The sequence below is a fragment of the Ixodes scapularis genome, unplaced genomic scaffold (assembly GCF_016920785.2).
Source record: "Ixodes scapularis isolate PalLabHiFi unplaced genomic scaffold, ASM1692078v2 PGA_scaffold8__174_contigs__length_109621045, whole genome shotgun sequence".
NCBI lineage: Eukaryota > Metazoa > Arthropoda > Arachnida > Ixodida > Ixodidae > Ixodes > Ixodes scapularis.
Window position 1 is genome coordinate 9225509 of NW_024609883.1, and position 12450 is coordinate 9237958.

The window sequence follows — 12450 nt, forward strand, 5'->3', positions numbered from 1 at the left end:
CAGCAATCCCGAAACGTACATTGGTGTTTGAAACGAGCGAAAAATGACTAGATACTTTGAGTCCCTCCCCCCCGACGAACGCCCGGGCCCGAAAGGTGTCCCGGCAGAGCCGCGGTTCAGGTAGCGCGTTCGCAGGGAACCGCTCGTCTTGGCGTCGCCCCTCGTAACGCCGATCGATGGCCGAAGCACCGCGGGCGGTTCGACAGAAGGACCCAAACACGAGCACGAAAAAAAGGAAATCCGGTCAAGCGGCGGCTCGGTCCCGACTAGGGTTCCGACTTGGCTCTGCTCGCGAGCCGACATTTCCGACTCCTTCCGCATTTTGGAACCATCCAGATTGCCGCGGGGACCCTCCGTCAGGAATCGGAGGTCACGGGCCGGTGAGCGCGAGAATGATAGTTATAAGCAATGAAAATTATATTTACCCGTGCGTGAAAAGAGATTAGATTAAATTTCCAGACCGCGGGAGACCCCAAGTCAACAAACACTTACTTCTAAAGTTTTTTTTTTCTTTTTTAACGTGAAACCTTTTTTGGCTAGTTGCTCAGCATTTCGTGAAGTCGCATTTTGTGAACTCGTATTTTTTGAGGCCGTGGCCTGTGATGTCTCATAATGCAACGCGCGCAGTGTTGCATTATGGGACATCACGGACGTAGGCACCAAATAATTTTCTCCGCTAAATTTAGCGGGGAATTTGATGTCACGTGACCTGATGTCACGTGACCTATACGGAAATTTAGTTTCTCGTCTATATTTAACGGGGAAATTCGCGTCACGTGAGCTAAGCACCAATTCAGTTTCCCCGCTAAATATAGCGGGAAGCTTGACGTCACGTGAATTTTTGTCACGCGATAGTAGAACGCTTCACGTGTGCAACAATATTGTCGAGCAATTTGCCATGCAATTTTTTAATAACTAAAAAAATTCAGTGCTGGTAGATCACGAGGGAAGAAACTTGGAGGACTCTTAAGTATCGCCTTTAAAAGTGGAACGCTATAGCGAAACAACCAAATCCCCGCTCGTTCCCAAGACGTGCAAGCGTGGCCCTGATTGGCCCGGTCAGTAGCGTGTAGGGCTAACAGTCGAAGTTCGGTCGTGGGTTCTAATCCCGCCTAAAATTCTTCAAATGTTTCCTTAAGGCAACTGAATTACTCGCGTTTGAGACACGCGGCGGGCTTCGATTCTCATTACATGTCGTGTTTTTTTTTAATCACTTTCATTTCGCACGTGACGTCCCGTTTGATAGATAGTAAAACGTTCATTCGTCGAAAAGAGCTCGGTGCTTAGAGATCGCGTTAAGTGGTCGGGACTGCATAGCCCTCGACGACTTCGTCAGCCCACTCCGCCGCCAGAACTTGGGTTCTGGGGTCAGAGCTGGCCAGCACGGTCTCCCACCACTCGAGAGAAGGACTTGTAAGTAGGTCACCAGGGGGCGGCTCTATTGTGCAATTCCTTAGGAGGAGTGAAGGGGTGCGTAACGATCGCGTCCGGAGACGACGCCACGTAACCTGCTGTTCTTTAGTCAGACTTTTGTGCGGAGGGAGGAAAGTTCTTCTCTCTAGCTTGAAATAATTGGTTAGATCATGATATGTGATCATGGAGTCCTTCGTGGGATTCAGGAAGCCACACTCAACCACTGCCCGGTCGACGATACCTCGGGCTTTATAGTGGGCTGTCTTGTTGTTGTTGGCATTTAGCAGTCTGAGGGAGGTGTTTGTAACTCGCCATTTTGCGAAATTATTGATAGCCATTTTAGTGTCACTAAGAATGGTACTGCCTTGGGAGTGAGCAAGGGCAAGGGCTACAGCTGCCTCTTCGGCCGTTTCGGAAGATTTGGTTTTGATGGTTGCTGAGACGATGTAATCACCGTTCTCGTTCATAGCCACAATTGCAAAGGCATTTGTACGTTTGTATTCTGCTGCATCCACATAAATTATTTCGTTGCGCTGTCCGTATTTAGCATGTAATGCTTTGGCTGGTGCTTGTCTTCTGCCCTCGTGGTGTATCGGGTGCATATTTTTCGGAAGTGGTTTGCCCAGTAGGGGGCTGCCCGGTAGTCGCGAGGCAAGTCTACTTTAGCGTCATTGTTAGTAGGTTGATAGTTAATGCCAAGCCTGGTTAGAATACTCCTGCCAGTTTTGGAATTGGCTAATCTCGCAGTTTGAGCCATCAAATGGGCTTCTTTCAGTTCATTGGAAGCGTTGTGTATTCCTAGCCTCAGACGCCTTTCTGTTCAGGCATTTAGCGGGAGTCCTAAGGCGGCTTTGTAGGCCTGCCGTATCATGCTATCCAATTTGTCATATTGAATCGGTTAAAACAGTGCAAAAAAGACGAAGGACCCATTCAATATGACCATCAACCAACTCGCCCAACTTTCCACCTTGTTCCAACTTGTCCTCTTCTGCTGTAGCAAATTTGAGATAAGGGGTGGCATAGAGTATCCCGTTTAGCGCGAAGGCCTGCACTAGTCGGCATGGATCTTGTTCCCTCGCCCCTTGCCTTCAATTAGCAATGCGACGGATTAATCGCGCCGTCGCTTCAACCGTGCATTTGAGCTTAGTGAGTGTAGCATTGTTCTTTCCATTCGTTTGTAGATACAACCCTAGTATTCTCATAGTTTGTACCTATTTGACGGATCGTCCATTGACATAGATGTTCACTTGTGGAAGGGAAGTTAAAGTTCTCCTTCCTCTTGGTTTCTGTCTGATCACAAATAGTTCAGATTTTAGCTCTGAACAAATTAGGCCGGCTTCCCATGCGCACGCCTCAGTAATGTCCACTGCTTTTTGGAGTGTGTCTTCTATGTAGCCGTCACATCGTTTGGTTACCCAAAGCGTGATGTCGTCTGCATAGAACGTGTGATGAAGGTCTGGTATTTCTGCCAATTTGGGGGGAATGTTGATGAGGGAGAGGTTAAAAAGGAAAGGGGACAGGACGGAGCCCTGCGGTGTTCCTTTGCTTCCTAGCGTGAATGGGGCAGACTCTATTGTTCCGACCGTTATCACCCCTGTTCTGTTTGTAAGGAAGGATCGGATGTAGTTGTACATCTTTTTCCTGGGGTTGATTTCTGACAAGTTAGTCAAAACGGCTTTGTGGGAGATGTTGTCGAAATTTTATGAAGGTCTCAGGTGAGCGTTGCGGGTTGTTTGAAATTCCCGCGCGAGGTCGTGTGACCGGGACCTCATAATCCTATCGACCAATCAGGATTTTCGCGGCACGTCGCCGACGCCGGCGTTTCTTGTCACGCCACCGACGCCGGCTTTTCTGCGCTAAAAAGCTGTTAGTAACAGATACAGACTGGCCCCAGTACCATAATCACTCTTGATTAGTGATTACTTCATCGGCGTTCTTATTCACGAATACCTCACTCTCATTGGCCGAAGAGCGATAATGAAATGCTCGGGACAGGATACACCATCCGTTTGTGATCACGTGACGCTCGACGTCACCGATTGCTAACTTTCTAAGTAACATCCTTGTTGTTGTTGTTGTTATTGTTTTCAAAATTAAAACACAAGGGAAGATAAAGCTGCCAACCACAGGTTGACCGGCGCCAATACTTGGTCCCTGGACACCCGAACTCACCGGTTGGTTACTTTCAAAGTAATATTAATTTCTGGTTAACTGCCAGCGCAAAAATAAAACGAAGCCGGTGACAACAGGTTTACTGGAACCAGTACCGGGTCATGTGACATCCAAAGTCACTGATTGCTTAGTTTAAAAATAAAGTTTCCATTATTTCCAAGGAAAACAACGCTACTGTATGACGACGGAAACAAAACTGGAAGGGGGAGAACCGGAACACGAAGCAAGCCCCAACCGTTTTTTTTCTTTCTTTCCTATGTTCAATCGTTTTACTAGGTCACCTAATTATTGCAACTTGTCCCTCTTTTTTTTTTCTGCGTGTCCTTTTTTTTGACACGTGCCGTTTTTTTATCTTCATTTGCCTACTCGTTACTACTCGGTCCATCGTTTCCCCGGTAAATCTTCTCGCTTCCGCACGATGGCGTGCATCGGTGAGGAGACCTTTTCGAAATTTTGCTTTTAATCGAATAAAAAATTGTAGAATCCTTCCACTTCACGTGAAGATCGAGGACCAGTGAAACTGTTATTTTTACGACGTCTAGGACGATGCCTAGAGCGCAATGTCTAGGACGACCTCCAGGTCGACCTCAAGAACGACCTCCAGGACGACCTCGAGGACGCCGCCTAGAGGACGACGCCTAGGACGGCCTGTCGGATGACCTCTAGGACGACCTCGAGGACGATGCCCAGAGTTCGCAACAAGAGATCAGGACTTCACTATCTAATAATGCCAAGGAAGGCTGACTCACGCTGGTCGCCCCCTCTTTTTATTTTCATTGATTCATACTTGCCAGGACCAAGAGTGAGTTTTCTGTCAACATCCGCGGACGCATTTTTTTCCACAGATCCTAGCGCATAACAGCTTCGCCGTAAGAGTAATTAAAGAAGCCGCCAAATTGTTCCGAGGCGCAATTAACAAAAAAAAAAAATACGTTCGCGAAACGGCTCCTAAAAATAAGCGACCGCATATCGCATCGCGTGACCGGTGAACTTTTCGATGCGGCGTTATGGTACGCACGAGTCCACGAGACAAAAAGGTCGCGTGGATTCCATTAGCCAAGACATTAGTTGATCGCTTCGTATAACGCGCTTGCACGGAAACAGTGGGCGATGCATACACCCCCCCCCCCCCCCCCCCCCCCCCTTCGCGTCACTCTAACCGGACTAAGCTATTACTTTCCGGCTGTCCTCGTAAGCAGAGGAAATCACGGGTCGTCCTTCGCCGTGGCAGCAGGTAGACGCCGCCGGGACTGGTATAAGTGCACTTTTTTACGTCGGGGTAGAACTAAGACCACGACCGAGGATGTTGAAATCAATTCGGGGCAAGATGTCATCACGGAGAGTAAGTTCGTCTGCTTCTTTGGCAGGTGGTTGTCGTGACGTCAGAAAGACGCCGAGCTCTGATTGGCTCTGACTGAAGGATCGCGGGCAGACCTCAAGGTATCTCGCTCTGAGGTCTACCCACTGTTCTTCAATCAGAGCCAATCAGAGCTCGGCGTCTTTCTGACGTCGCCACAACCCCTGCAAAAAAAAGCAGACGAGCTGGCGCTCCGTATGCCGTTGACGTTATCGAACGATTGCTCCTTTAAAGCGTGTAATTCTTTCTAACACCCAAAAACCCAGGATTTCGTCCGCTCGTGCGTCCGCCCGTGAATTCTCGCGCTAAATTTAGCGGGGAAGATGACGTTACCTTGACAACGTGACGTAAAGTCCAGCGAGCATGCAGAGTGACGTCACGCAACGCGTGGACTTCATGCTGTCAGGCGACGTGATCACGGCGCGTGACGTCGGATCATGTAACGTTCATTTAGCGGGGAAATCGACGCGACAACATGTTTTTCGCTCCCCGAAAAGCATGTCTAACGCCTACTTCTTGGCTACGTTCCTCCGATTGCCTCATGAGGATTTTATGTGCTTTATTATTTTTTGAATTGTGAGGAGTACTCTCTCTACAAAAAAGGGTGTCTGTTTACACCCCTTTGTCCCATATCACGCGCCCAGAAACTTCACTTAGACGGTGTCACCTTACACCTTTTTGTCCCATATAATGCACCCGAAAACTTCACTTCGACGGTGTCACCTTACACCCTTTTGTCCCCTATAATGCACCCCAAAACTTCAGTACAGCGCCCTATAGTCGAACAGACGGCCCCACATTCTACGAGGGGCTCGATAACGGTGCCATATATATCTTGTTAAACAGCTAAAGTACAGTCTCCGGCAATATGAAAGACCCACTGGGAGCGCGTGGCCGAGGCGGTGGCTGGCGGGGGCGCTGCGAGCGCTCCGAGCAATTCCATTCTGCTTCCAGGGGAGGACGCTCACTCGGGGCTCAGCACAATCTGATAAGCGCGTTTCGCTTTAGCTGACCCCGAGTGAGCGTCCTCCCCTCGAAGCAGAATGGAATTGCCCGGAGCGCTCGCGGCGCCCCCGCCAGCCACCGCCTCGGCCACGCGCTCCCAGTGGGTCTTTCATATTGCCGGAGACTGTACGTATCAAAGACCACAGAAAGAAAACACTGAGGTTTTGCAGTAAGGCCGAAAAAAACCCTGATTTTTTTTTTTCTTTTGTAGTCATTAGCTATAAGTTGTACCACACGGCAATCAAGCATTTCGAGAAAGTTACTCCCATTAGGTCGACGTCAGTGTGCTGTAATTCGAACTGAAGATTTGGGGTGTATTATATGGGACAAAGGGTGTAACAATACACCTTTTTGTTCTGACAGTGTATATCCAACGGTTGCACTACGGGTGTTTACGTGTTTCGGGAGTCGAACTGGAGCCGCCGAAGACAGCTCTTTTTCGCGGGAAGAAGGATACAGATTGCATAAACATTACACTCGCGTAAGGTTGCGTCCAGCTTACACGGAGGACGTCTTTGAGACGACGTGAATAGCCTAAACTGCGAGATCGTGTGAACCGCGATACGCTTGGAAGTTCAGCCGCAGGAACTTAAAAGAAAAAAAAAAGTATTTTTCCTGTCTCATTAACTCTCGCCCTTTCCATATTGGATTCCCCATTACTGTTGGTCAGGGTGACTCAGTTTTATTCTTCACTTTAAGGGATCGGTGGGCGAGTGGTCTAGCACACACCAGCTCGGAGCACGTGGAGCGAAAGCTCGCGCTGCAGAACCCAGGGATCCTGGGTTCAATCCTTGGCCCCTGCCCGTTTCGATCTGGATGAGCATCGTACCGGCGTGCGGCCGTGTATCACTACTGCCTGAAGCACGTTAAAGACCCCGTGCTAGTGGTTGTACTGCACTGGCTGAATTTCTCATGTACAGTTGGGAGACTCGACGCCCGTTGAGGCAGGCCAAGTTCTAGGCTTTATAAACATACACAAGCTTTTTTTTTTTTTTTTAATCTTCACTTTGAATGGGCTTGAGCCGATTTGAGAACGATTTACGAGCTATCGTTGTTCGTGGCTATGAATCACCTCCGACGTCAGAGCAAAAATGGACAAGAGCAAGAAACAAAACAAAAAGCTACAAAGAAGAAAATGCCCGGGCTGTTTTACGTCCAGCTGAGTCCTATACGCACACGGTGTGTATGACTATCGATATATCGCTCACATCAGGCTAAGGAGTCGCGTGGGAGCGTGGATTGGAGCTGAATCAACATCAATTGGGGGCGTCGTTCCAATTCAAAGGATTTATGAGCCGCGTCTCTGAGCAGGCGAATATATGGTTTTGCCAAAGATTAACGACATGGTCATCCCCAATCAGTCAACCCGCCATCACCACGATCAACACTCAATGAACGGGACGAGTGAGTCAGCTCGGATCTGATCCTCAGTAGTGCGAGCAGTTAGTTACCACACCTCATCCTTTCAGTCTGTGGAGTGGTGAAGGTCTGGGGTGTGTATAGAACACCGTTCCCCAGACGCACCACTCCAGCAGTCACTACTCCTTTCACCATTGCACTGAAAGCGTAAGTAATCTCAAAGTTGCAGACGGCTAAAAGAATAATATATTTCTAACCAGTCCTTCCAGCCGATGGACCAAGATAAACCGTCTGCCAAATCAGGCAAACCTCGAGCAGAGCCGATCGAAAAGCGGGAATGTCACATCAGCCGCGAAATGACGCGCAAGGAATGTGAGAGGCCGTCTTCGAAGCACCGTAAGACAATCCGGACAAGTGTGCGCGTCCTTTTAAAGGGAGTGGATGAACTTTGCGTGTCCTCGTCGGAACATCTCTGCGCTTTTGTAACCCAGCGCAACACCTTCATAGTACATGCGTCGGCCCGTTGAATGTTTACGTGACATGTCGCGTAAGACGTGCTTCCGCTCGCGCGGCTCAAACATTTCGTGATTCGATTCAAAATCACGTTGAACGCGTGCAATCGCGAGAACCGCCGACGACATCTAGTTGCACGGACATAACCTATAGATATATATAAGCGACAATAGCTGGTCTGTCTGTGTGCGGATGCAAATGTAGAGTACACAGAGGAGAACGTTGCTCAAACAAACGAGCAATAGCCGTTTCTTTTTTATTTTATTTTTTGGGGTATTTCGTACAAATCAAACATTTTCATAGAGCATACTAAACACGATTTCCCGTCAGCAATTGTAGTAAAAAAAAGTCCGGCTCCCCGCGGAGCATTAAGAGCTTCCCCCTTCATGTGGAGAATAAAGATACTTGTGGGTGCATTTTGTATAATCTATACGTAATCTTATCAAGATGTACACTTTTCAAACACCGAAAGCATATCGCCTCTTCCACAGACAACCAGATGTCGTAAGAATATACCTTGCGCGGCGTACGAACAATGCGCTAACCTCCCTTTCTTTTCTTTTTTTCGATGCGAAAATTAGTATAGCGTGGTGTAAAGTGCTCGGTCGAGGGAGCAGATACAGGCGGTAAAGCTCGGCGCTTCCCCGATACCCTGTCCGAGTAAAAGGCTCAAAGTGTGCGCCGAAACCGCGTTCTGGCGAACCGCGCCGCCCATTGTACACACGTGTGTACGTGTGTGCCTGCGCTTGTGGCGCGTTTCATGCGGCCGCCTTTTCTCCCAGCCACGTCAAACAGCACATGTTGCGGAGAGCAGAACGAGAGAAAAAAAATAAAAAAGAGACAGAATCAACCGAAAGCTAAACCTACTGTCGTGGAGGCAGCGGCAGAAGTCCCCCGTGCGGAGCAAAATCTGGCGGAAATTACGTGGACAACAAAATCATGCTGAATCGGCTGGAGCACAAACAAGGACGCGCATTTTGGGGCGAGAAAATGGGCGTGTCGGAGGCTACGAGAGATTCGCACATATTACGACAGGTGCACCCAAGCCGCCAAGAACGAAGAACAATCGTCGGTTCGCTTAAGCGAAAAGAAATGTATAAAAAAAGAGCGTGGTCGGAGAGATAGGCGAGTCGGGCGCCTCTCGGCGCTCCCCGTAACTTGGCTGGTGGGCAAAGTGTAATCTGGGGCTGCAACTCGCGAGGCGGCGGCTCTCACTGGCTAGCGGAACCCGAGGAGCCCGGCAGCAAACCGGCCCAAGGCGATAACAAATACTTCAAATCGCGCATACTTTCGCGAGAAAATCGTTTCATGTGGAAGGTTTTCGTCATCTATAATTAGAATAGTTTTGACGCCGTTCTAGGGCCGGTTGTTCACGAGGCGAGTGGCACGGTGCGAAAGAGCGTCACGAAAAACCGTTACGTGACGGTACATGTGCAAGGCGACACATCGCCAGCCAAAGTTAGCGGACCCCCGCGAACCCATAAATAAACGCGAGGCGCCGCTCGAAAAACACTCTGCACGGCGACTTGTCTCTCGAATTTATCCGTGGGATTAAGGGACATTAAAAATGCTTCATCGTGATTTCGATCTCACCTTAAGGGGTCGTTTTACAAATGCATGCTCATCAATATAGCTGCTCAGGAAGGGAGGGGAGGGGGGGGGGGGGGGGCGTGTTATGCAAGGAGTACGTTCGGCACACCAAATCAACGCAGCAATAACAAGAAGTGACAACGGTCCTTTGACAGTTCCTCGTACTGAAATTTTTAGAAATATGCCTCTTCAGGTTTTTCGGTTTGTTTGTGTGTCAGTCAGTCTGCGTGGGAGTAAATTGTCAACAAAAAAAGGAAAGGCGTTATAGAACTCAATTTGAAGAAACGTTCTGTCCATCTACAAATCGCAGTGTTCTTCCACACCTTTCGAATGACCCGGACGCAACACCCTTCGTATGGACGTCTCCGCCAGCGTGCACAGGTCCACGCGGGAGGGGGGCAACGCCGCTCGCTTGGCCAGGAGTCCGGATCGCTGCCGAACGCTTCCGCACGCGGCACACATCCAGTCTCCGCTCGAGGAAGCCAACCGGCGCGGAGCCGGAGGCGCAGTTTGACGCGATAACAAAACGCATTTGCGTCACACCGCTCGCTGTCAAGGGCGACGTGGCGGCGCTGCTCCACGGCACCACTCACCGCCGGCTCGTCCGTCGCACACGGTTTTCGGTGGCCCGCAAGCGAAACAAAATCGAATTTCGCATGATTAGGAGCCGAAGATGTACCTCAGAGAGAAACTCCGACTGAAAAAAGCGATCGCGGTTTGTGACAAACTTGACAGAGCGAGAAGGAAGCCAGGCCGGACCGACCGGACGGACCTGTCACGCCAGCACGTGGTCGGAGGCGCCAAGCGCAACGGTCAGCGCTTTTTCACCGCCGCGCTTTCAGAGTTCCGCGTGTTCACGCTCTCGATATGTAAGCTGCCTCAAAAGGCACAATGAAGGCGCCCCAAAACCGCAAAACTTTCCTGTTTTTTGAAACGCGGTTAAGCAGTCAAGGTTACGATCGCAAGAACGCACGCGTCTTCGATTCACGCGCTTCCGCATCAGGCGCCTCCAGCGCTGCGTGCTCGTGCGGGGGACCGACCGAATATAGCCGAGAAAGAAGGCAGGCGATTTCCGTCATTGCGTCGACGGAACCGCAAACCGATCTCCCCCCCCACAAACCCGGGATCGGATGCCGCGACGCCGACCTCGTCGACTCGGGCGGGCCAGAAAGGGACTTACCACGCTTGGACTTCATGCTGAGCGGGGCTCCGTCACGGCCTGTCCATGCCTCCCGCGTCGCTGGCTGCTCGTTCCCGTGCGACGCCGCCGCGCTGCCAATCCAGGGCGGCAGTGTGTGTGTGTTTTCCCCGCTGCGCTAGGCACGTGCCCAACGTGCTCTCTGAGCGCGCCGCAAAAACGTCGACGACGAGCGGCTGCAGCAACGCCGACCGACGCCAACGCCGCCAGCGGAGTCGACCGACGAGGGGGGAGGAAGGCTTTCTCCTCTTCGGAACTGCCGCCGCCGCCGCGGTGCCCGTAGCGGCAACAGGTGTTTCGCGGCGGCGAGCTCCGGTGGCGCAAGCGAGCGGATGGTTGTCCCACTGGCGGCGGGCGCCGCGCTGTCCTTGTCGGCTGACCGCCCTGAGCTCTTGTCCTACTCTTCAGCAGCCTCGTGGGACCTGTCCCAGTTCACGCTCGTCGCTTTCTACGGCGCTCTCCCTCCACGTGCCTCGCAAAAGGCGCCGCCGTGGCTCGCTCGCGAGTGTTCCCTCCAGCGCGGGTTCGGAAGTGCTCGCGCAGTAAGCGACCGGGCAATCTTCGGCGGTGACTGGGACGCTTTCGTGAACGTCAGATCGCCCGTTTGGCGGGGGGGGGGGGGGGGGGGGGGGGGGAGGGGGGAGGTAGGGATGGTTGCGAAAGTGTCCCGTTGACGTACTGCACGAACTTTTCCGAACGCGCTTCCCTTTGTGTCCTCCGATCCGTTGCTGCCATGCCCCCAGTTCAAACTTCAAGCCGGTGCAGTGATGTCGGAGGCTTGACCTCGGGCTTGTCGGAGTGAGCGGCATGCACATCTTTTCGGTGGCAACCTCTCGCGGTTCTTCCGCTCATGACGTCACGTTCGGGATTTGCCCGAATGGCCGTGATTCGGGGGTTTACGGTCTGCTACCGGCAAGGTCGGTGGTGCGCAGGAAGGGTTTCCGAAGAGGTCGCAGCAAATGCCGCGTATCTCACTACCTTACTGACACTAGAGGGACCGAGGTATGCTCGCACTCGACGCCACTGATCAAGAAGCTTCTCGATCGCGGTGTAATTTTGATGATGAAAACGGACTTCCTCTTTCAGTCTCTCCTTGGCGAAACTTCCTGGCGTATAGTCGTGAACTTCATCGTTGACGTGAGGCGACCGTGGTGAATGATATTCAAGTGCACATCATAGATTGGACACGATCAGTGCGCCAACATTCGGTTTGGGCTCGGGCCCTCGGGGCAATCAATGCCTCGACGAGTATTCCGATAGTGGTTCGAATGCAATAGCTGTAATGACGGCAATATCCGAACCTGAACTGCGTCAGGAAGTCTGCGCGCCGTACGCTTTGCAAACCCTAACGCGTGGTTAGGCCGCTCGTTCTGACTGCGAGTTGAGGAGGTGAACGCTGCTCGATCTTCTCCCATTTTCGCTGCAACTGAACTTGCGCAGAACGGAATAAGGAATAGTTCTTAGCGGTATTGAATGAAAGGACAAAAATTGTTGCATCGTCCTTTTAAGAAGCGTAAAGTTTGCTTCACGCTTTTTAAAGAGACGATGCAACAATTCCAAGCTTACAAGTTTTTTGCTCTGTTTGCGTGGCCTTTAGGAGCATGGTGGAAGCTCGCAGTCAAGGACAACCCCCGGCACGACGTCATGCTCAGCGACGCAGCAAAGAGTCCCCGACTGCCTCGCGCACCGAAGCGCTCTCATCCAAGCCCTCATCGTCTGCTCTCCGCTCGGGCGGCTACGTTGTTTGTTTGTTTGTTTGTTTGTTTGTTTGTTTGTTTGTTTATTGGTTTTAACCCGGGAGGGTAAGGCAACTGTGAGCGTGCATTACGCCCATACCAAGGGG

The 12450-nt window shown here is 51.2% G+C and overlaps 1 protein-coding gene across 1 annotated transcript in view; it reads right to left on the reverse strand.

The window, feature by feature from the left end:
• Window positions 1–10800, reverse strand: part of LOC8051654 (homeobox protein TGIF1) — a 126440-nt gene extending 115640 nt beyond the window's left edge. Inside the window, exon 1 of the mRNA XM_002433608.5 lies at window positions 10590–10800. Within this exon, the coding sequence (XP_002433653.2) occupies window positions 10590–10605 (16 nt within the window). The 5' untranslated portion in view covers window positions 10606–10800. The remainder of the gene's footprint in view (window positions 1–10589) is intronic.
• Window positions 10801–12450: the final 1650 nt, after the last annotated feature.